This window comes from Oxyura jamaicensis, chromosome 1 (genome assembly GCF_011077185.1).
Source record: "Oxyura jamaicensis isolate SHBP4307 breed ruddy duck chromosome 1, BPBGC_Ojam_1.0, whole genome shotgun sequence".
Taxonomy (NCBI): Eukaryota; Metazoa; Chordata; class Aves; order Anseriformes; family Anatidae; genus Oxyura; species Oxyura jamaicensis.
This window is the reverse complement of record NC_048893.1, coordinates 121,501,882-121,526,834: the sequence shown is the minus strand read 5'-3', so window position 1 is coordinate 121,526,834 and position 24,953 is coordinate 121,501,882. Positions and strand designations below refer to the sequence as shown.

Below are 24,953 nucleotides of genomic sequence, written 5' to 3'. Positions count from 1 at the left end.
TTTCTGTCTGTGTCCAGGTCAGCTTCATCAAGTGCTGTACAGAGGTCACACCGAACAAATAGGAAATCTGATTGAGACTTCACGTTATTAACCATGCATGCTCCTAGTTGTCTTTTCACATCCTGGGAGCAATCACTAGGTCCTGCCTGAAGAAGAAAAGGTTAAGTGTCCCACAGAGAGTTGAAAACGGATTTATTTCCCCGATACCACCTATGAAGGCAGTTCAGAGATCCCACAGGGGCTAGTCTGAAGAGACTGAAGGAGCCCCAGCAGTACAGTGGCTGGTCTTTGGACACACTGGAGGTGGTACCTGCCCTACTCCTGGTTTTTCACTACTTTAATCAGTATCAAATGTGACTGTGAGTTTGAGACTTCAGCAGTGTCCTGACCTTATTTATTCCTGACTGGGTACACTGGTAAAATTTCCATTTGTTACCAGTGCTTATTTCATGCACGCTGAATTTCTTTATCTGTTGTAACCAGGAAAGATGGCACAATGTCAAAAGACTAAGGTTTCTCTACTTGAAGCAACAGTTTTTCCTGGTTTCCACTGCTTTGTGTGTATGCTTCTATGTGACAGAAGACTTGCTCAGTTACTTCTTTGATGCAGCAAGATTCATCTTAGAGCAGATTCTTTTTTTTTTTTCCCTGTTTGGGCAATCCTAAAGCTTGTTTTTTGTCATATACTTTGTTTATTAAGAACAATTCTCATCGCTGTAGCAGTTTGTGTACACCAGATTGTTCGCTTACCTTTCACGTTTGAGTAGCTCAGGGAAACATGAACATCCCAGTAGAGTTAGGGAGCTGGATGTACAGGAATTCCTCCTTCCTTAATCAGAGAGGCTTATAATGTATCAGATCTGGAGTGAATATTTTGGGTGCTTTCAGAGTGCTCCAACTCTCATGATTACCTTTGTGGTCCTGTGTTGGACTTCCTTCAGTGTGCGTGCATCTGCACTGTACCAGGGAGCTCAGCTGAGCCCAGCACCCCACATGGGTCTCACCAGTGCTGAGCGAAGGCCAGGGATCACCTCCCGCAGCCGGCTGGCAACATTACCTCATGCAGCCTGGGGTACCCTTGGTCTTTTCTACCCCTGGGTTACACTCAGGCTCAACAGGCTATGTTGGCTCATGGTCAACACAGAGTCTGCCAGGATGGCCAGGTCTCTTTCTGCACAGCTGCCTTCCAGCTGGCCAGTCCCAGAGCCCAAGGGGGTATTCCTCCCCTGGTGCAGGGCTTGCTGTTTCCCTTTGTTGGAATTCATGGGATTCCTGTAGACCAGAAGGTATATCCAGGCCATCGAGGCCCCGAATGACAGCACAGCCACCTAGCTCACCTCCTGCTTTTGCACTGCCCTCATGCTTGCTGAGGGCACGCCCTGCCCCATTGCCCGGTCACCACTGCGGGCACCCCATGGGTCCGGGCTGGTATCCAGCCCCACGTGGCCACCTGTGTCTGGCCTCTGGATGAATGTGGTGCTGCAGGCCCTGGCCTTTTGAGTCCAGCAGGTCAGCCAGCAGCCAGCCTGCCTCCTGAGCCCGTGCTTGTTCAGTTTGTCTTGGAGGCCAGGATGGGAGACAGGGCTGAGCACCTTGCTCAAGTCAAGGCAAACAACACCCACTGCTCTTCCCTTGTCCACCAAGCCAGTTGTCTCTTTGCAGAAGGCTGCAGCTTTGTTAAGCCCCATTTCCCCTTCATAAATCCATGCAGAGCACTCCCAAGCACTTTTTTTTTTCCCCCCTTGTGCTTTGTGCATCTGGAAAGAGCTTTCACAACCAATTGCTCCACCGCCTTCTTCCAGCGACTGCGGTGAGGCTGGACCAGCCTGTGCTTCCCTGGATAATCCTTCACAGCATGGCTGAGGTTAGAGGGGATCTCTGGAGGTCATCATCTTGCCCACCTTGAGGCTACCAGTCACACTTCCTTTCTTCAGTCCTCAGGAGCCTCCCTGATCATCATGTTTCCCACCGTGTTTCAGTGATCCCAATGAAGTCGTAATCCCGTAACTGCTTGCAGACTTGTAGTTCTTCCTCTTTGTTCCCCATGCTGCCTACATGAGCATACAGGCCCTTCAGAGAGGCACCCAGTCTTGCTGATGCCCTGAGGAGGTGTGAGAGCTTTCTCCATTAATGCTGACCTGTAGGCACTCCAGGCACACGAGTGTGCTTGAAAAGCACTCCTGTCAGCCCTGTTGTGTTGATTCTAGAGTACTTCGTATTCAGTTCATGCCTCCGCCTTTGCTTCCCATCTTGGTCTGCCACTTCCTTGTTAGTTGGTGATGTGCTTCTGTCCCCATCAGTCCTGGTTCAAAGCTCTCCTTACCAGGTCAGGCAGCCTGTTGGCAAAGATCCTTTTGCTCTGTGGAGTCAGATGAATCCTGCACTGTCTGAGCAACCCTTGATCCCTCATTGAGGGTTGTGTGATCATAAAAACCAAAGCTCTGCTGCCCGCACCAGTGATGAAGGATGAACCATGAAGGATGAATGAGCATTGTTTAATTTTCTATAAACAACCGTATGTTGTCTAAATATATCTAATTTAATGAAGCCAAATTGTATGCTGTATGAAAATCTTGTTTGACATTTAAGAAATTAGGTAGGAGAACTTTCTTTGGAGGCTAATTAGAGGCTAAAAACCATCTCTAAATTGAAATAGATGTTGTTTTGATAGACGACCACTATTCTGATGAAAGAACAGCTTGGTTGAAATGACTTTCAAGGATTTTTTGATGGACACGACATTCATACACAATGCTCGTTACCAACACTAGCGTGTCCTCTTACTTCAATAAAGTTTCAGGATTATTTTCAGTGAAATAAACCTGTGTTTATACAGAGGTTGCTCTATTCAGTATACTTATTGCAAAAGTGCCTGTGATTCTTAAAGTAAAATTGTTGGTTTTTTTTTAGTAGAAGCCCTCTCTCTTTTAAGAGTGCTCATCAGGTGGGAATTAGTTTGTTGTGGTTATTACTTAAAGTACAGAAACCAGTACAGCTGGAGCAAAGTAATTCAGATTCATGTCTTGCCAGTCCATGCTCCCTTGTATCCTTAAGGGATCCTTCTTAAAAATGACCTTTCTTTTTGTAATGAAATAATCTTTAAGTAGTAGAGAGTGAGGGAAGAGGGCCTTCTAGAGTTGTAACTCTCACTTGACTCTCAAGGAATTTGTCATCATCTTGGATATTGCAGTGAATTTATCACCTGCTTAAAAAAAGAAAATATTTTGGTCTTCTGAGCTTCTTCACTAAATCTTACAGACTAATAATTATTTGAGGTTGTTGAGTATTAGCCTTATTTCTCCTTTTCAAAGTATTTTCTTCCAGTAGTGAAGACAGACTGAGATCTACTCCTTGATCCTTTCTGTAGGAAAAGGATAGATATCTGCCTATGAGAGTAGTTTACCTTGGAAATGGGTATGTACTTACATTCCTGTCAGCTCAAGGTTGAGGGAAACATGCTTATATATTTGCAGGGTGGTCTGTGAAATTAAACTTAACATAAATCTGTTGTGGAGGGTTACGTGGTTATTATTTCATATTCAGAGAAGAATTTGCTGTTACTTAAATTTAAGTCTCTGCTCTGGTTTAAACCTGGCTGGATTCTAACTTGTCTCACCAAACAGACTAGGTTGATTTTGTAAGGAATTCATTTTAATTGTTTACTGCTCTTGTCATTTTTTGTTTGGTTTTCTAGAGAAAGGCTGATTCTCAATGGCTAAATATGTTAAACCAGTTAAGTCTAGGTAACAAAGTAAAATGAAGTCTTTCTGTTTAAACACTTGTTCATTTCACTAAAACACGTGCTGCTTTTTTACTCTAAGGAGGTTATACTTGTGTGTATTCATTTAAATATTGAACAGCTTAACACATGTTTTGGTTTTATTAGGAAATAGTAAATGAGGCTTGTCACATTCTTGTTTACTAGAAGTGCTTTTACTTGTGGTTTTGATAAACTTAGCTTTTGATGTAGGTGCAATGTACTTGAAATGCACAAAAGGTTTCCTTGCATCTTCTAGCTAAGTACAAAATGTTCATCAAGCATAGATGTATTTAATGGATTTAAATAAAAAATTATTCAGAAGAGTTAATGAGCTAAAATTGGTTTGAGTACCATGTTCTTCAAGGGGCCCTAGGTGTTACAAATCTTGTTTATATTTTCATAGACTGGAATGGGGGGGGAAGAACTTCCCTGCTTCTTTATTCATTTTAGGTGGTCAGTTTTGAATGAGTTGGTCAGAAAGAAAATAATGCACTGGGTGAACTGAGAGACCCCGTGCTCAGAAGCTGCCGTGCTCAGAAACTGCCTCTGGTTCTGTTACGTGGTTTCTCTGGCCACAAGCATCACAGACATGAGAGTTACAAAATGCCTGTGCTGTACGGATGCCTTTTACAGCGTGTTATCCACTCTGGCGTTGTATTCTTACTACTTTGAGAACTCAGATCTGGGGTAAGAGCTGGACCGGTAGGCTGCTATTCAGTCAAGTGTTGACTGAATTGAAAAGTGTTGACTTTGTTGTTGAGCATTCGGTTTCTCTGTTTCTAAGTTTTAGATTGAATTTCCAACAAAGAAGCTTTTGGGTGTGGACTTTTTGTTTGGTGTCTTTTTTTAAACTTCCGTCCAAAGCTGTGGGAGTACATGTCATTGTTTCTCTTCTATCCTAGTACCAAATTCTTTCTTTCCAAAATAGCCAAATTTCACGTTGGTATAGTATAATTTGTAATACATTGTGCAGAATGACCAATAAGGGTGTAACTTCATAAAAAATTAATTCTGTTTTTCTTGTTTTCTTCATTAAAGCTTACCACAAGTACCTGAAGTGGAGGTATTGTAGAATTTTAAAGATACATAATTGTTTCTGGCACCAAGGGAACATTGTCTTCAAAGATGTAATTTGATTCATATCATCCTCTTCAGTGTTTTACTGTCATCTTTGCATTCCTTGTCAAAATGTGACAAATATACGCATGATTTCTGTTGTGTTCGGAATGTTTCTAATGCTGCCTCTTTGTGCGCTTTGTTGTTTTTGAGGCAGAAGATCCTTCCTTTTGTTGTCATGTAAACGTGTCACTGGATCTTTGTGTACATTGCTTCGTGCCTTGGGGTCATTCTCACTTTGGTTTTGGTGCACCATCCAGTTTTGTTTTTATACATAGCATCCAGCAAGGTCATGGTGTTGTCTGTCAACTTTGCCGGTGGAGTATGGACAGGTAACTTCAGTGCTGCTGAAAAATTTTGGGGGGGGAAATTTTGGCTGCCTGGGTTGCTGTATTTCTAATAGTTTGCAGAAATAAAACTTTGAATGCAAATTGAGCAAATGCTCAATTAAAGTTCTTTGAAATAAATGTATTTACCAACTATTTCGACTGGGTCACTCCAACTCCACCAAATCGAGTCTGTTGTCTAATGAAAGCATGGCACCAGGATGCTTCATTGTTTGTGGCAAGCAAGATTTCCATCTTTGGTTCAGTTTGTCTTATGATATGCATAACCTTTTTGTCCAGTGATAGAAACCTCTTTTTAAAAAGTTCTCCTTAAAAAGTCGTCTTGCAATATTCTGCAGCGATAGTTTAGAGGCTTCTTACCATAGTATAGTAACAAAGCTAATGAGTGGGTTGTAAAAATACCGGGGTGCAGAAACGCTTATGTAGACAAGTTAGAGGCAATACGTACTGGAGCATGGTTTGTTCTGTCTGTTCATTCCTCTGTATCGTGGGAAGGGCTGGCTAATATCAATGGTTAAAGCTGGTACCAGAAGTATTGCTGTGTAATTACACAAATAAATGCCTGGGCTGGAAACAAAATCTCAGGCCTACACGAGGTGACTACAGAATAGTCTTCAAAAACACAGTTTTTGTCAACGCCACACAAGTGTTAGTTTTTCTCCTTGTGCAAAGTGAGGGAACAAATGATTTTTATTGCTATGCATCTGTGGTTACAGCATTTTTGTAATCATTCTGGTCAGTCTTTTCAACCTGATCATGTCTGCCTTTGTTTCTTCATGCCTGTGGCCCCAGGAGTCTACAGAGAATTTGTATGTCTTCAGGAGAAATCTTTGCATTGCACAACCCTATCCTGTTATGTTTTGGCTCAGCTAGAAATCTTAGCTTGTTCTCACATAAGCATCCTCTTGTCGGAAGATGCTCTTTAGTGGCTTTTAAATAAGGTGTGTTTAAAACTACTTGATATAATGGAAAAGCCATTCTTTGTATATTTGTGTTTTTTTAATCATTCCCTTTTTTAAATCACATTCTCATTTAATTAAGTAATTACGAGTTGGAGTTGAATTAGGACAGGATTTTGCATTTTGGTTTATTGTCTGCAATTGCAATCTTTGTTTCTGTCGACCCACTTTTCATGGGCGAGGGCATGTGTGTGTTGCTGGCCTCTCTTTTACAAGGAGAAAGTTAAAGTGGAATTTCACAGATGCTGGCTGTGCAGAGAAGTTCACAGGTTTTCAGAAGTCTATGTTTGCTGGGGGGAAGGGGCATGGCTGTACAGATGGGTTGCCAGGCAATTAATTCTTCCTACTTGGATTGCCTGCAATAGGAGACAATCCAGCTCTCATGAGCGGCGCAATATTATTTGCAAAAGGAAACTAACGAGTAACAATTTTCCTATTCTCTTCCTTCTTTCTTCTGTCTTCCCAGCCTCACCATAAACCTCCCTTCCTTTGCCGTGCTCTTCTGAGAAACTGCTAATGATTGATATGATAGCAGTGCTGTCATTCTTCTTAACAAAAAAAAAAAAAGTCATTTTTATTCTAGGTATTTTAATAGAGTCCCATTAAGGATGTATTGCTGACTGAAATATTGGCGTGAAGGGCTCTCACTGAGCTGAGCCCAGGAATTAAGAAGTCAGGAAATCGACTGCTGCATTGCAAAAGAACCTTGTGTGACACAGTATCTCCTGATTGGGGGGATCATTACTGCTATTATGACTCGACTTGCGTAGGAATTTTAAATTTCATCTGAATGTCAGTAATAACCCTCTTAGCAAATTATCCTGAATAAAATCACGAAGGCATTTTATATAATAGGTGTTGAATTACTGGATAGATTTGCTAATTAAATACTCTTTGTTCTGCTGCAGTTGACATTACAGGGTAAGATCTTGAACAATTATTCTCAACAGCTGTACTTTGTTAAGGGAAAAATTAACCACAAAGTTTATTTTTTTTATACTTGAAGTTGGCAGATTTTTTAAATGTGCTTGAAAAAAATTCCATCATCCAGTTGCTAATGAGAAGATAAATATGCAGGTGTTGCTGTGAAATCAGATAACTACCGACTGCCTTATTAATGAATTTTAGCAAGCCTTTATAACCTTCTGTTTTGTAGCTGTTGGCACTTAGAAGTGATCTTCTGTCAGACTGGGTAGCACTAACATATGCCAGTCACTTGATGAAGCTAACTTGTCTGTGACCCTCTTGTAATTACCCACATCCTCTGCTGTCCTCAGAGACAATTGAGAAATGGTCTTTGCGCAGCCAAACCTTTTTTAGTGGGGGATAATTCTATTTTTAAAAATGCTATCTTTCTAACTATTTATAGATAGCTTTTTTTTTTTTTTTTTTTCAAAGGATGAAGGAGAAAATGCCAGAAATTATTGAGGGGAACAAATGTTAGGCCTTCTTTTCTTTGACACGTAAACTCTTACTTTATCTGTCCAGTGTGTTTAGTTGTGCTTCAGTGACTCCCGTTTCCCCTTTGGAGTACTAAGGGAAAGATAAAACCTTTCTCTGTAGGAGTTATAAGTGAGAGAAGGGGGACGTGGGGGGGTGAATAAGCTAGAATTTTAATGACTGCATGTGAAATTTGGTGTCATGTAGCAGTGACACGTGTCTCTAGAAAGATTTCAAAATCCCATGTAAAGGTGGTGGGGCAGTGCCATCTGAATCACTTGTTAGGAAATGGGTGAGTGGAATACCTTTTTAAAGCTTTTGGTTAAAATGGAATCAGATGTACCTGAGCACATGTGGTATAGAGAGAACCTGCCGTTCAGACTCACCATTTTCCTGTTCTTCAGTTCTCTGCTCTGTGTCTGGGTGATTGAGGTCAGCTCAGCTTTTTCCAATTTGGGACTTAAGCAGAGTTCAGGCATCATGTTGTCCACGTACCGAGTTTGTGGCATCAGTGGATGGTCTTTAAAACAACTGGATGTTTTGAACTTGACTCGGAGAGGGTAAATTCATAGGTATCCATATGTGCTTGGGGAATAACCTTGGTAATTCATTGGCTTTCATTGTGAATCAACCGTGCCAGGCTGATACTGCGGTTTGGAACCTAACCTTTCCTTAGGTTCCTTGAAGCGTGTGGTATGTTATATTTGCTTAGGTCCATGCCTTTGTACTTTGGGAGAGTGACTCCATCCTTATGTGCAGAAATTTCTTCTTTGAAGAAAGTGGCCAGAAAATATGTATAAGTGCAAGCTAAACTGAAAGAAAACATTCAGTTTATAAAGCCAGAGACAACAAAAATTGTGGTGCGTAATTCCAAAACAAACTGGAAAAGTGCAGCGGAGCATCATACTCTCTAGTCTTCATCGTTGTGATTGTTTAAAGCTTCAGCAATATTAAAGACGCTTGATATTAATATTGAAGGAATGGCCATGTTGTCATCCTGCTCGTGTACTGTTACGTGGAGATGGGTGTATTGCCTTTCTCAGATTTGTTTTCTGGCAGCAGTGGAATAGAGATGGTCAAGACTCATGGACTTGTTTTAGGCTCGTTGACTTCATGAAGCCTATGGGATTTCACAGAAACAGCTCTACCCCGTTTCTTTTCTCTCCTTTTTCTTTCCTCATCCCCGCTAATTCCTACTGCTCAGCTCCCTGTCACAGATTTCCTGCCTACAAGTTGCAGTTGTCTTTTTGGCAAATATGGCCAAGGAATTCTGCCATTTAATTTAATGTATGAAAAAAATACAAAAATTTAACTGGGTTGTTAAATTTAATATAATCTCTTACAATGGTGTGTTGCCTGGCTATCTTTAAAGCTAGAACACCAAATTGTACAGAATAACCTAATGGCCTCTGTTCCATCTTTGCTATAACAAGTGCTTCAGAGTCATCCTCTTCAAGAAATTAAATATATGCTAGTAGCAAGACTAGCTGAAAAACCACCGAGGTTTATATTGAGTGGGGAGGGCAAGGACTGAAACCAGGGAGCAGGGACTAAATAGGTGGAGCCTGGAACCATGTGCCAGAGCACCTGGATGCTGGCAGGACAGGAAACGGGGAAAAGAGTGGAAACGTGGGCATGTGCCTGAAGGAATGGAGCAGGTGTTGGAGGAACGGTGAGGAAAGAGGGGTTTCATGGAAAGGAAGAATGAGATCAGACCTAGAGTGGAATGTGTGAATTGAGAGTAAGTACAGGAAACTGGGAAAGGGTGGGAAGAAATTATGGAAGCATGGGAATTAGGGTAAGGAGGGACTGGGAATGGGATTTCGTAGAGGTGAGCCTAGAGTATACGAGACGGGAGTTGAGTCTTGGAAGTGGAAAAGTGAATACTTGCCCAACCTTTCATGCAGCTCTGCAAACTTCACCAAGTCCTTGCTGCTGCAGCTACGCTTTCCTCTTCATTATGCTAAATTTCCTTGGTCGTTCCTGTGCTGCAGTGATGTCTTGGCTTCAGATGATAAGCTCTTCTGCTCTCTCGAGTGTGCTGCCCTTTATTAGAAATGGAGACAGCACCCTACTTGTGTGAGGTGGCTATAGCTATTTACGAAGCTCAAAGAATTTCTATTCAGAGGATTCAGGGACCTTGGAATGCACTTGTGGCTGAGGAACAAACCTGGCTACACACAGATGTGCCTACTGATTCAACAGCTGTATCCCATCTCTGCCCGAACTCCCTGTCCCATTTCTGGTTTCCCCAAGGAGTTTGCTTTTTAATGATGCATTTTGAGATCACTGGAAGAGTGATCAACATTTTGAGTAGATTCTTGATAAGCAGGCACCATGCAGGCTGTACTGAATAAGGCAGGACCCAACCCCCCCCCCCCCCCTTTTTTTTTTTGAGAAAAATCTCAATGACATCGGGAGATAAGGCAGAAGACCACTGACCTAAATTACTGAAAGAACCTTCGTTCTGGCACTTCCTGATGAGATTTTATTTGAGCATTTGATTCAGTGCTCTTTTTTATTTTTTTGTTCCCAGCATAGAATGTGTGTGTGCACATGCAATTTTGAGATTTGTTTTAATCTTGTTTTAGGGGAGTTAATAATAGCATTAATACAAGGTCAGATGAGAATTTAGTCATGTAATAGGAGTATCAAGGCGACTGTGTGTTGCCAGGAGAGAGGTGGTTTTCTTTGTTTTGAAAGGTGAGAGCATTTGGAATTAGCAACCTAATGGAAGTGTTTGCATGCGTTAGCTTGTAATTATATCATACACTAATCTTTGATTATTTTTTTCATTTCAGATTTTGATGCATACCAAGGAGATGGTGCAAAAGGTAATGCTGAGCATTTTCATTAAACAACTACCCTTAAAGAGCACACCTGGTGAAATTTTTTATTCTAGGAGAACTGTAACCCAAATAGACCTGAAATCACATCTTAGGATGCCTGGTTTACAAATGTAATCCTTCCTAATGGATTAGAGCTTTTTTCTTTTCCTAGCACAGATATGATCTAGTCCCTGCTTGAAGCCTATGTGCAACTGTTTCAAGCAAATTAGCAACAGTGCTAATTAGAGTTTACTCACAGGCCTGTTACATTATGTGTTCTAGTGTTTTATTATGGTTTATTTTCTGGCATCCTTTAAACTCTGTCACAGGGTGTTTTTCTGACTGTATGGAGTTTCATATGGACATAGCCATGGACATAGCCATGCTGTAGTTTTTACAGCAGCATTGATTCTCCACCAATGAAGACATCAGGTTCTCATTTTTCAAGCTAATACTATGTTATTGGATGCACGTGGCCATATTCTGGTGACGTTTATTGGTGACGATAAATTTTTGTTTCACCTTCCTCCTTGCCGTGCCTTTCATACACACCTCAGGCTTTTTCATGTGATTCAGTTTGTCCAGAGTTTTCTCCCTTACCGCAAAGTACTATGGCAGTCACTCTTGGTTATGGGTAAAAGTCTGGTGTTTGAACATAGTCTTTTCAAGAGTAGGGCATTTGAATTGTTAACAAGGATCAGAGTGAGACATAATACGAAGGGCAGAGTTTCAGTCAGAGAGAAGGAATCAAGTAGGTGTTGGTGTTCATCTCCAGCAATAGCCATTCAGTAGTTCAACCCGGGGATAAAAAATGTATGGGTCATAGTAGATAGATTCTTATCCAAAAGGAGAAGCTCGCTCCCTAAAGATCTGCTGGCCAGGGGAGGACCAACGCCAGTAAGTGGGTATTTTTTACTCCAAAGTGACTTTTCTGAAATAGTATTGTGATGACCAGAAATGAGGTGAGATACAACCTGACTGTGGTATTATCCTTCAGGCACGTTGGCTAAATAAATGCCTCATCTGATTAGCACGAACTTGTCTGGTAGTCTTTTTGAATCTAAGTGAACTTCTTGTGTCCTGGCAGGCTAAACTTATTGATGATTAGAGTTCCCATTGTTTCTCAAGACTAGAACTGTTCACTGACTTATTTTTCTAACATTTGTATAGTAAAATTTTAACTACTAACTATGTATGCAACTGAATGGTGATTTGTTTTTAGCATAGCAGTGTTTTGTTTCATTTTTCTCTTTGAATTCAAATATGTCTTAACGGGATTTACAGACTTCTCAGTAAAAACTTAAATTTTTTTGCTTTTTATAATTTAAGTAGTAATATATGGACAATGATCTCTTTGAATCTTGGAAATGAGGTGGGACTTTACAAACGATGGAGGGGTTTTGTTTTTCAAAGTGATTTGTTTCATTTAGATGAACCTTGAAGTGATTTATGGAGACACAGATTCCATTATGATAAATACTAATAGTACCAATTTGGATGAGGTCTTCAAGCTGGGGAACAAGGTAAGGAATTTAATTCTTTTTAAAGCTTTCCTGCATGTCTGTGTTCTCATACTGTGAATAGAGCCAAAGGTATTGAGAGAGACCCCCACAGCAGAAGAGTTTAGGACAAGATGAGGGAGAACTTGACCACTTTTGGAAGCTATGTGGTAATGAAAGTCAGAGTGCCCTATCATTTTTACCAATATAAATCATCAGGAGACTATCTGCATATTTGGTAAGCTGAAATGGAACTAATTCGGAGGAATTGTACTTCACAATTATAATGCAAAACAGTTTTGATTTTAATGATTTTTGTTTTGACACGGGAGACATCAATCAGTTTTGTTTTTTTGTTTTTTTTTTTAGTTATGTAGTATGTATTACACTCTGTGCCATCAGATTGCCAGTAGTAAATTCAAATATTAATTTACAAGGTGCGCTGGGTATGGAAGAGATCCGTTTGATTAAAAATTGGCAATTGTTGATGTGGGATTTTTACAGTTGTCTAAAATTGTAGAAGAAAAGTAAGAATATTTTAAAGAAAAGATGTGAGAATCTGGTTTTGGTAGAAATTGCAATGAAAATAAAATGAGAGCTGTGGAAGCTCTCCAAAAAGGGAAAAAAAAAAAAAAAAAAAAACATTATTATTTATTTATTTTTACAAATACAAAAAATACTACAATACTACAATATTTACACTACTACTACAGTACTACTTACAATACTTCAAAAGTCTTGTAAATTGAAGACCAGAGTCATTCTGAGTTTTTTGAGGATACTTGTGCGTTCATGCTAAGTTGGTACTTTAAGAAATGGGTATTTCTTGGAGCACGGAAAAAAGGACTAATATCTTGATTTTTATGTATGTATAGCGGGAGGATTGTTGGCATGGAAGAAAGAAATCTTGCTTTGTTTTTATATTTCTATTTGTTTTTGTTTGTCACACATGAGCTCAAGTGATTACAGGTGTATTTACACTTCTAGTGTTTAAGAAAGTTACTTTAAGAAAGTTAATTTTACTTCATCTGCATGTTTTTATCTCTTTATTTTCATTTAGTAGTATTTTTTCATTCAATAATAATTCTTAAAATCTGTGGCAGAATTGTCATAATAGGTTAATTTCTTCTGGCTTTGCTTCGTGTTTATTTGAAGAATAGGTAGGTTTTTGAGCCTGCATGATTCTTTTTAGAGTCAAATGTTTGGCTTTTTCTATCCCATGTACTTCTTTATGTCAGATCACTTGTTTTAAAGGAGCATGACCTGTTTTAATTTTGTTTGCAAATTATTAGAAAAGTGTAGAAGAATTATGCCTTTTCCTCTCAGAGAAATCAGACTAAAGAAAGTGTAGGCATGTTGTGGGGAAGGATGTAAATAAACACTCGCAATTTGTGTGCATGTCTTTCTTTCCCAGAGGTATGCACTTCGAGCTCTGGGATGCGGCTATAGTGCTCCCACCTGTCCCAGGGAAGGGGAATGTCTTTTTAAGTTTGTTCTATCAAGAACTGCAAAGTACCTTTTTTATAAAGGAGGTTTTATATTCCAGGGGACCATCTTTTGTCTGTTTCTACTCTGAAAGCCCTTGTGTAATTGATGTGAGAGGCTAGGTGAAGTAGTTGCTGTAATAAGAAGGGCCTGCCTGTTATCTGCAAGGTCACATTCAGTACCCTGCTTCTCTGCTCTGCTTAATTTTGTTAGGGAGGTAGATATACGAAGTTGTAAATCCTCAGGAAACCAGTGGGGGAACCTTAACTTTAATAGTAGTGATTACTGTGTAGCTTATTTCACAGTTAATGTTTCAGCTGAGTCTTTAAAATGTGTCTTCAAACACGTGGTGCATAATGTTAATTGTTTTAAACTTAAAAATGATGGAAGTTAAATTTGTCCACAGTTAAGGTGTTGCATTTGGTTTTAATGTTGGTGCATTCACAGATCAAAAACGAAGTGAACAGGCTGTATAAATTGCTGGAGATCGATATTGATGGAGTCTTCAAGTCCTTGCTGTTGTTAAAGAAGAAGAAATATGCTGCTCTTACTGTGGAACCAACAGGGGATGGGAAATACGTAACTAAACAAGAACTGAAAGGGTTGGATATAGTCCGAAGAGATTGGTGTGATCTTGCAAAAGAAACCGGAAAGTGAGTTTCTTTTTGTGGCATTGTCCTTTTTGCTGTTCTGAACAGTACATACTTTATAAACATTTGATACCACGTGGCTGTTTCTGGACCTGGATAGATGGGTAGCTAACACCAGTGTTAGGGTATCTCGACTGATTGTTGTAGGAGGTGGTAAACATTACATTCGGGCACTAGAAACAAACTATGCTTGTGCAGATGTCCAGATGTCACCAGTTTCACTGTCTGTTTTTACAGCTTCTGTGGAAACGGTGCATTTGATTTGTTACAATTTTTATATGTAGTATAATAACCACAGCTGCAATCTTGTGAAAATGGAAGGTGCTATTAGTGTTTGCAGTCATAGGTTCAGATTTTTTTCAAACACGGCAAAAGAAACTGGTGGTCGACTGTCTCAGCATCCTCTAAGAAAGCAGTCCCAAGGGTGCAAGAGAGAAGATAGCTTTCTATAAGACTGATTCTCTTCCACTTTTTGCACAAAACTCTTCTGATGCTACATTATGATAGATAGTGGATTAATGACTTAGGAATTATTGCACAGGACGTTTTTGTGCTCAACTTCAGTGGAGATAATACTTTAAACAATGTAGGGAAAAAAACCCGGAGTGGATGGAGAGATGGTCATCAAGGGACTGACTCAACTTACATTGCATGCTGCCTCTTGAAAACTTAAATTGTGGTCCAAACGCATCTAAAAATGAATACTTTTTTACATTTGTAAAAATACTCCACACACTTGCTTACTGTTCTTAAGACTTGCATTTTCTAAGAAAAGACGCATCATAATAGAAGCAAAATTTTCCAAGTTAGGAATGTATTAGTAATTAAAGCTATACAAATGTTTGAGAGTGTTCTTTAGTGACTAACTCTTCTGCAGCTGGCAGATCTTCCCAGCCACATTTTACAGAAATAGGCAAGACTTTGCTTACTTTAACTTTGTGTGTTCTCTTCTCTCTTCTCCTCAGTCCTCCCATTTCAGATACCTGCTGTGCAATAATAAATGGCAAAGCAAAATGGAACAGAAAATGGAATCTAGTTGGAGTCAGCGATTCCAAACCACCGTTTAACATTAGAACTATTTACAGTAATTTGCTTAGTAAAATAAATGAATAAATAAAATAAAACACAACAGAAAGTATATATCCAGGCAAATTTCTATAAATTTTGGATCAGACTTCATCCTCAGTTTCCTTAACCTGTAGAGGTAGCCCATGGGAAGGGAGGAATGTGTTTGTGCTAATGGCTTTGTGTGTTTTAAGCTTTTCTTAATTTCTGAACTGTTTTTGCAGCTACGTAATTGGTCAGATTCTTTCTGATCAGCCCCGAGACACAATTGTGGAAAACATTCAAAGGCGGCTTATAGAAATTGGAGAAAATGTGATGAATGGCCGGATCCCAGTAAATCAGTATGAGATAAACAAGGTAAATGAAGTTTCAGCACTTGTGTCTCAGGAAGCCTTACTGTTCCTGCTAATGACTTCTGATAAAGATGTTTTTAATCCTTATGATGCTGTGAAATAACAGACGTGTTAACAATTTGGATACTCACAAATAATTCCGATGTGAATCTTTTTCATTTTCATCCATTGGAGCTCAGTAGACTGAAGATGTGATCACAAGTCTTGATAGGACAATAGGAAATGGCCTCAAGTTGTGCCAGGGGAGGTTTAGATTGGATATTAGGAAAAAATACTTCACTGAATGAGTTGTGAAGCATTGGAACAGGCTGCCCAGGGAAGTAGATGAGTCACCATCTGGAGGTGCAAAGGATGTGTAGAAACGGTGCTTAAAGACATGGTTTAGTGGTAGGCTTTGCAGTGCTACGTTGACGGTTGATCTTGGTCTTAGAGCTCTTTTCCAACCTGTCCGTATGCGCAAAGGGCATAGACTTCTTTTAGTACATAGTTGCCACATGGACCTCTTGTGTAACAGATTAAACTTCTTTATCACAAAATAAAAACTTATTAATTGTTGTTTCCTCTGGGGGGCATCTTTTCAAGCAATCTGAAGCCTGCTGCTGTCTGACAATTTTTGTTTTTTCCTGCGCTCATTCTCCTTAGCTGCTTGTTGTGTGTTTTTTTTTTTTTTTAATATATATTTAGAAACCCTCTCTATTTTAAACAGTATTTTTATTTATTTTTGTTGCATTTATACTGCTCTTTTTCACTGATGTTTCATCTTGGCTGTCAGCTCAGTGTTTATTGTTTTATGCATAAGCTTGACTACATACTCCCAATGAGAAAACAGAATTACTGAATAATTTCTGTTCTGAAAGTCCCTAGGATTGGTATCCTGTTCTGTGAGATTACAAATAGCAAAGAACATACTGCAGAGATCCTACAATATATGTAAAAACACCTTGTTGAGCTGTAAGCTGGTCTTGTTCTCTCAGAATAATAATTTTGTGTCTTGTCCCATCCTGTTCTCCTACCCGCTTGTTCTGGACTTTGAGAATTACGGGAAAGCTTGTGTTTCAGAAGTTTTCTCCCAAATTGTTATTTTGTATTTCTGGTTGAAAATACTTAAACTGAAGAAAGCCATGAAAAGAAAAGAACCAAGTGTTCTGTTTTATAGGAAACCCATATAAAAGCATACTGTTGTCAGTTTGTTTCCCCTTAAAACTCCATAGAAGGAAGCTAATATTCACTTAGAGATCTCATTCAAGACTTTGCTACAGCAAGAAGCGAAATACTCTGCTCTATCTACAGGATTTTTAGCAAAAAGTGTTATTTCTTGGTTTATTTTTATGAATCCTCAGTGAAACCTGTATTTTGGTCTTCAAAATTCTCCCGCTTGCCAGGGGTGTTTGGTTAATAAATTGGATATTATATGCTACTCTCATGGTTCTGGTGAAACATATATCCCAAATTTACTTCACCCAAAGTGTCTTTCTTTTGCCAGCTGGTCACCTGTTTTGGAAGACTGTGTTAATAAATCAGTTAAGAAACATTTTCAGGTTGTCATCTGACTGTTACAGAAAACAGTGGTTTTTATGGTTTACGTAAAAATTTTGTCATCCATTTCTTACACACTGTTCTTACTGCAAATATTGTCACAGTACTTAGTGTCCCAATAATACCAATGGAATACTTTTCACTTCAAATGCAGAATTTTCCTATTTTACTACTTTGGAGATAATCTATGTATTTCCCTAGTTAGTCAAATGTGTAAATTGTTTTTTAAGAATTGGGATAACAATAAATATTTAAATATAGCAATACAGTTTACTGAGTTAAATCTCAGTAGTATGAGATGCATGGAAATGTTTAAATACAGTCTTCTGATGCAGAGCTTAGCTGCTTGATAGTCAGATCTGCTTTATGACCTGAACTACTGCAGGGCTAAGGGGAAAGTTCTGGCTCTGTTTTTCTATTTTGTGTAATGTTTTCAACTTCAATTACTTCCAATTGAAAATGAATGCATTATATCTGTTATATCTTTTTTTTCATGTAGCTAATGTACAAGTGACTAGTAGGTAGATGACGATAGCTACCATGTAGTCTTGTCTCTTAAAGTTCTGAGTTGTCCGTCACTGAAGTAAAATACTTTTCTCACAGTTACGTCTCTGTTTTCTCCTTTGATCTTTTAGGCCTTGACAAAAGATCCACAGGATTATCCTGACAAAAAAAGCTTACCACATGTGCATGTTGCCATGTGGATAAACTCTCAAGGAGGCCGAAAGGTGAAGGCAGGAGATACAGTGTCATATATCGTTTGTCAGGTAAAAATGTCTTTATTTATAGCTGAATGCTAGATACTGTTTTGAGAGATGACAAGGAAAACCAACTCCTGCAAAATGTTTTAATGTTTCCTTGTTTGTAGTGAGATTACATTGTAGTTTAAAACAGTTTCCTATGATAAATTTGGTTTTATAGGGTCAGGAAAAAAAGACGTGATCAGCTCATCTGGCCGTTTCCATATAATGGCTTAAGATTTCCCCAATTTTTTTTTAATTATTACTAATTAATTTTAAAGGATGCATCCAACCTTTGTTTTAAGGAGAAAAAAGTTCTGGTGGCAAAGAACCTGTCGTTTTTGGAAAGCTCTTTGGTGGTGGCAATTAAATATTGTCATTCCAGTCTCAGCCTGTGTCTGTCCAGTTCATAGATGCGGTGCCAGATTCAGTGACTGTTGGTTAGACTGGGGAATTCGAGGAGCCTTCTGTTTTCAGGTGTTTATCACGTGAATGCTTTTACAACTTCCTAAGATGACATCATCTTGCACTAAGACACATTTTCCTTTTTCTCTGGGCTGTTGACAATTTTTGTGGGGCTTTCTTTTGGGACAGGGAGATGCACTATGTGATAGTGTATCAGTGTCAAATATACATTTAATACCGCTTTGCAAATTGTATTAAATTATTCTGTTCATACATCTGGGAATTATTTTTGGCTACAACCCCATACTAGCCATTCATTTTGCTGATTCAACATGATAACCTTAGCTTTTTTCTTCTGTGAATATGTTGGAAATTGGATCAGAACAGAATTGAATCACCAGCTCCTTCCAATCCCAAAAATACTAGAAGAAACTCCGTAAATATATGTATATACTGCATCGCACATACTGTGACTCTTCAATGAGTCCAAGTCTAACATTTAGTCACATTCCTTTACTCTGAAGCTAAGCTGCTGGAAGGTGTTCAAAAATGCCATTACGAACATGGCATAAGTGTGTTTGGGTGTGGAGTTCAGTGGGAGGAATGTGCCACGCTCCTTTCCACATGCAAGTGGGAAGGGATTACGGCACCCTTCTATGTGAAGCATAGAAGCTCTTAACCCATTCCCCTCCTGTTCTTGTTGACTTAACTGTGCCTTTCCAGCTGTTTCTCCACAGCGTTCTTGTTACTATGATCTTGAGCAGGAACTGGAGCAAAATATAACCTCCACGGGTATAAAACTCATAAGTTTCTACCCTCTGTTGATGAAACGTGTTCAGAGTCCTGTAGAACTAGTTGGAGAACACTTTGGATTTGCTTTTTAGTTGGAGGTTTTTTATTGTCATCAGTATTTTTCAGCTCCTATAACAGGCAGTTTCTTTCCCTCTGCTGGTAAGTTCACCCGATTAAGGTCTGTAGGGAAGCGTTGTGGAATTACTTGAGGCTGCTTTCTACTAAATGAAGCTTGAGTGAGTCAGCTTTCTTTCCTTGTCATCTTCTCTGACTGCTGGTAAATTCTGATTCTCCTGGGAAATACAGTTGTTACAATAAAATCCAGTAAGCCTTTTAGTTTCATTTAATACCAGTACACTGTTCTTAGTCATCATACCATGTGTTTGACCATCTGCTTAATATTTATTAGCGCTTCCTTCTGAAGTAACCTGGCCTGAAAATACTTCGCTGTGTCTGTACCCATTTAAAAGGAGGCAGGCTAAGTTCTGCTGCTGAAGACTAGAAGTAATTAGCGATCTTCCTTAGGCAGCGCTGTCTACTGTGTGTGCTAAGGAAACATTAAGAAACAGAGGTGACACGTGTGGAATGTATGTCACCACGTTACCTGCTGTTACACAGCAGAGGGATGCTTCAGGGTTGTGGATGTTCTAAAAACTCCACTGCTTGATTTTTGGATGCTTGATATCATTGTCTTTTAGGTATTTAAACATGTTTATGGAACGTGGACCTCTTAGTAGGTAGGTACTGACATGAGTGACTTGGGGATTGTTATTTCATGAAAACATACTCTAGTTTGGATTTGCTTAAAAATATAAAAACTGAGTTGGATTAAATGAGCCAAGGGATCTCTTATGCAAAATTGACGGGCTTGTGAATGCTACAGTGGATCCCTATTTCATCTCCTTTATCATTAAAAACTGAAACATATTGTTTTTTACTTAATTGAGAGTTCTTATCCTGGTATGAAGAAGCTGCCAAGACTTATGAGAGCTGGGCCCCGGGTACGGCTGAGCAATGACACAATGCAGGAGAAGAATGTACTTGTTGAAAGAAGAGAGCTGAAGGAATTGCATTACAATTATTTTAGCAAAGCAGCTGGATGAGCTGAATAGTCCTAAATTAATTTTGTTCTGAATACGAGTTGTCTGAAAGGAGTAGGAGGGACCAATGGCTTGCAGTCTGTCTTTTTTAGTGATGGATTTTCAGTCCATGGTTGCTGACCTTATAGAAGCCGCTATCTTGCCTTATCTGCAAAAGGAAGGTGTCGTGTTAATGCTAAGTTTTATTTGGCTGTAAAAAAGGCAAGAGGACTGTATACTTAGCAAAAAAAAAAAAAAAATAATAATACATTCTGGTCTTCTTCCCCCACCCCTCCAAGGTTTACTGCTATTACTGAATACTTGTTAAAATCCTACTGTAAGTTCTGCTGTAGGATTTAAACACCCATTAAAAGTACAGTTTCCTAGTGTAGCGGTGGACTGGTAATAAGTTGCATTCTACTGAAGAGTACAATGGTTTTAGAGTTGATACTTAATTCCTCTGCGAACACTGGTTACAATTTAATCACCTTCCCAAATTTATTTATTTTTATCTCATCTTTCTGTTTTGAGTTGGAGAAGAATTTTATGTATACTCTAAGCCTCTGAGTGGCGTTCCTCTTTTGGCTTGAGGTGTCGCCATACTTTTCTTTCAGTATTTTTTACTCTTTCAGTTGGATACTATTGCTTCTGTCATTTATTTTCATGCCATTAAATGGTGGTCCGTTCTCTCACCATTCATTCTGTTTGTTTCTTTATAGAATCAAAGCATATAAATTTCATAGCAAAAGAGAAATAGTTTCAATATCCAGGACTTGGAATTTGCTTGTTGTGCAAAATGATAATGCTAGTTTAGTACAAAGTGAATCCAAAATGCATGCCCTCTGCATATTTTTAACTGGGCTGATGGTTACAATGTGTTTTCATTGTGCATTTCAGAATTGACAGATGGGACTGTTTACTCTGTCTACTCTTACTGATTTGCACGTGTAGGCTGCAATAATACAAGCTGGATTTACATTCTTGAACTTGCCAGTTGATGCCAGCATCAGCAGTGTATTTTTTTTTTTACTACTGTTGGATTTGTATCGGATGCATAATAAATCAACCAAAGGAGTGATTGTGTAACAATTTTGTATTAAAATAATAAATAATATTTGAAGCATAACCCTTTGTATAGGCTGAATGTGGATGTTACTTTTTTCATACCTTTTTATTTCTGTCTCCTGTCCTAGGATGGATCAAATCTCAGTGCTAGCCAGCGAGCATATGCTCCAGAACAGTTGCAAAAGCAAGACAATCTTACTGTTGATACTCAATACTACTTGTCACAGCAAATACATCCAGTAGTTGCTAGAATATGTGAGCCTATAGAGGGAATTGACTCTGTTCTTATTGCAACGTGGTTAGGTAAGTATTCTAAATTCAGTTTATTTACAGAATTACGAGAGACTTAGTGAGAAGTTTAAATGTATGTTTCATAACAGAAATGCTTCCGAAAAATCAGTCTTTGTACAGTAAATGATAGCATGTGTTAGGTAGTCTATAGAAAGCAGTTTGGATTGTAAGTATAACTTGTGTGACTACTGCAGAATAACATTTTTCAGGAGGTACTCATTAACATGAACTTGATCTCATAATCCTCTTCAGAGTTGCAAAAATCTCTAGTTCATGTGACAGTACTGATAGTGTTTGGTGACAGTACTATTGCACCTCTCTGAGATTTTCCTGAGCTACAGAAATGGTTCTGGAGTATGTGCTCTCTAGCACTCTTTAGAGAAACCAGTTGTAATTATAACAAAAGGATACAGTTTTTTTTAGTATTCTGTAAGTGTAGATTTTTTTTTTTTTGCTAGAATTGACCTACTGGGTAACAGAAACACAAAACCTTACTAACAGTCTTCATTTCTCCATATGGGGCAGGCAAGCAGCCAAAAAAAGCGCTATAAAAATGTGCGTAATACTAGTGACCCATAGAATCACGAGTTTTTATTCCAGTGAGCAACAGGGAATTGCCCTTGTTAGAGCTGGTTTTCCTTTTAAGAGGATGATAAAGTAATTAGATATTTTTCTGCCCAATTCTGATTGCCTTCTCCATCTCTAGAAGGAAGTATGGGTGTTGAAAAATTAAACCATTCTTACATGCATCTTTCTCTGAAAATATAATGATTTGTGTGTAATCTTTTCTGTATTGTTTCCTCCCAAAAATGAATCACCAACAGGCATGGTCTCCTAGGTAAACAGAAATTTTGTGATCTGTATAGCTCACACCTAGCTTGGTTTTTGAAACTCTTAACTCTAGGATGTGGAAAAAGCTGTTAATCTTTCTGGTTGATGAGTTCTTGACAAGATTGTCCTCTATCACGGGAAAACTTTCTTAAGAGAACTTGCCCTGTGTCAGTTTAATCATCTCCTGTTTGATGCCATGTCTGTAGGAAGTTCAGACCTGCAGAGATCGCTTCAAGCATTCTGAAGTTGTGCACAAAAGAAGAGTTTGGTCCCCAGCATTACGTATTCAGGAGACGGCCAAGGTCCAAGAACCGGCCACTTAAAAATGTAGCAGGCGATGTGTTGTCAGGACTGTTCACCTGGGACAAGGTACCTCTGTAGCTTCATCCTTAAAAGGTCTTAATATCCCAGGGCAATCTGTATAATGTGCAGCTTTTTCCGTCTCCATTTCTAAGTTGTCTGTAAAATCAGACAAACAACTTTGGGAGTGTGGGCACAATGAACACAGATGTGGTTGTTTGGCTGCGGGAGTGCATCTTGGAGGCATGGGGTGTTGCAGCATATCCCCAACAGCTCTGGTCCTTTGAGGAGGTGACAGTCCTACTTTGCACACACAAATCATGCTGTTTATGTGGTAGGGCCTTGGTATACAAATTTCCCTTGATGTCAGAGTGGACTATGTGGCCAAACTGAAAAGGATTTTACTTAGGGTTAAAATTTTAAAATACGAGGCAAGCTTGCACTTTTAGTTTTTTGTTTGTTTGTTTGTTTTTTAAAAAAAGGCTTAGTATTTGTGGAGCAAAGGTTGTTGGTCCTCCAAAGTTAGGCTCAAATTCAGACTTTATTCACAACAAGTTAGATTTATAGTATTATCTCCCTTTAGGCACCTAAATTAAGTGCCCAGGTTTTAAGAGCTGTATGCCACTTGATAGCATCAAGATGGAGATAAAAAAGCAATTTTAAAATAATAATAAAAATATATTATATGGGAATACAATATTATCTCCTTATGTTATCATATAATTATGGTGTCATAATTATATATGATAATATATATTACCAGTATCATCTTCATCTTTGTTTTCTTGGCAGTACTTAAATTGAGTTTGGGATTAAAGTCTAGTCTTTTTCAAAACTATCCTTCTACTTATGTATTTATATACAGCACTTAATCAGAATTGCACATAACTTCAACTTACTTGTAACAATTTATCTTAGAGGTTTTTAAACAATACTGTAAGGATAGTCAAGTGTGTTTGTTTCAAAGAAAATGAAAATGATTTCAGGTGTACAAGATATTAGAGCCCAGCTTAGCAGCAAATGTGTTATTGTTCTTTGTTAAGTTGGGCTTTTTTGTATAGCATGTTCATTATGTTGCACAGCCAAATTCTTGTTTTCCTCATCTTTTTGCAAAACAGCATACTTTTCTATTTGAAAGAAGAAAGCTACTGTTCTGGAGGGATATCTAGGTGTCATATCTGTGGGCTGAAACTCGTACGCATTCTCATTGTGTGTCCTCCTCTGATCTGATTTATCGTGTTATGTAAAGGATGGGTCTGTATAGGGAGAATGGTTGTAGCAAAAAGGTCTTGGCTTCAAATTTAACAGGATCTCCTTATAACATGAATATTTAATTGACATTTCACCGTGTTAGTCCAAGTAGATAAAATTGAGCTCTGCTTAGGGAGACTTGGCTTATAGCAAAATGATGAAAAGTTCTTTGTTCTGTCTGTGCTCAAAGTTATTTTAACTAAGCTATTTTAGACACTGAAGAACAAAAGCAAATAACCACACCTAAAAATTGCAGAGAACTCTTTAAATATCACATTTATTCACTATGGAATCAAGCTGAAAACTGCCTTTTGTTTTCGGACATTGTAGGAGGTCTGCCTAGCCTTAAGAGATGGAAATTCATTGTTTCTAAAAATGAGAACCTCCTGAGCATACTCCTGCATTCCCTCTTTTTCTTAAAGTTCTCAGGGAAATGCAGTGACAAGATGAGGGTTGTCAGGGTTTTTGAAACTAAGTAGAATGTGCAATCTGATGATTTCAGTCAATAAATCTGATCTTCAATGCTTGGAGATCTGGCTTAGATCATTTTGAAGGTGACCATAGATTTTAATCAAAAAGAACTTGATTGGCAGAACACTTTTCTTTGCAAGTTTAAAATAAACTTTGTTGTTATGTAGGCATTATTCCTGGTGTTAAAGAAAAATCCTGTATTGTTTCTCTGTCATTAAAAGCATCTAAACGTTATGGAAGCAGAGTCAGTCCTAGACTATGGTTATCTGAAAGAGACGTGCTGCTGCTGCTTTACAAACAGAAGTGCGCATCGGCGCCCTGTAAGGTGCTTGACATTGGGGCATTTCTCAGGAAGGTTATCTGATTTTGGGGGGAGTTGTTCTTGGGTCCTGCTGAGGCTTGTCATCATGTACCTCCCAACACCAGTTCCTCCTTCCTCCCAGTGTCTGCAAGTTAACTCCTCCTTATATGATTCCCCCTGTCTGCCCTAAAGGTATGATTTTTTTTTTTTCCCTTTTCCTAGGGAGTTATTTAGTAGGTGCCTGTCATGGTTAGCAGTACCCAGAGTGCCCCTCCTGGTAGGACTGGCTGTGCTCACCTTGTGACAAGCAAGAACCGGGGAAGCTTCCCTATTTTTCCTTGGTTTTCTAATATTAGGTGTTGATGTGAGAACAGAAGGGTGGGAATGAA

The 24,953-nt window shown here is 38.8% G+C and overlaps 1 protein-coding gene across 3 annotated transcripts in view; it reads left to right on the top strand.

The window, feature by feature from the left end:
* Positions 1-24,953, top strand: part of POLA1 (DNA polymerase alpha 1, catalytic subunit) — a 201,225-nt gene that overhangs the window by 56,129 nt on the left and 120,143 nt on the right. For all 3 annotated transcript variants that reach the window (XM_035329060.1, XM_035336749.1, XM_035344475.1), the window contains exons 27-32: positions 10,424-10,456; positions 11,881-11,973; positions 13,882-14,087; positions 15,374-15,506; positions 17,674-17,805; positions 21,248-21,422. In XM_035329060.1, coding sequence (XP_035184951.1) covers positions 10,424-10,456; positions 11,881-11,973; positions 13,882-14,087; positions 15,374-15,506; positions 17,674-17,805; positions 21,248-21,422 — 772 coding nt within the window. The remainder of the gene's footprint in view (positions 1-10,423; positions 10,457-11,880; positions 11,974-13,881; positions 14,088-15,373; positions 15,507-17,673; positions 17,806-21,247; positions 21,423-24,953) is intronic.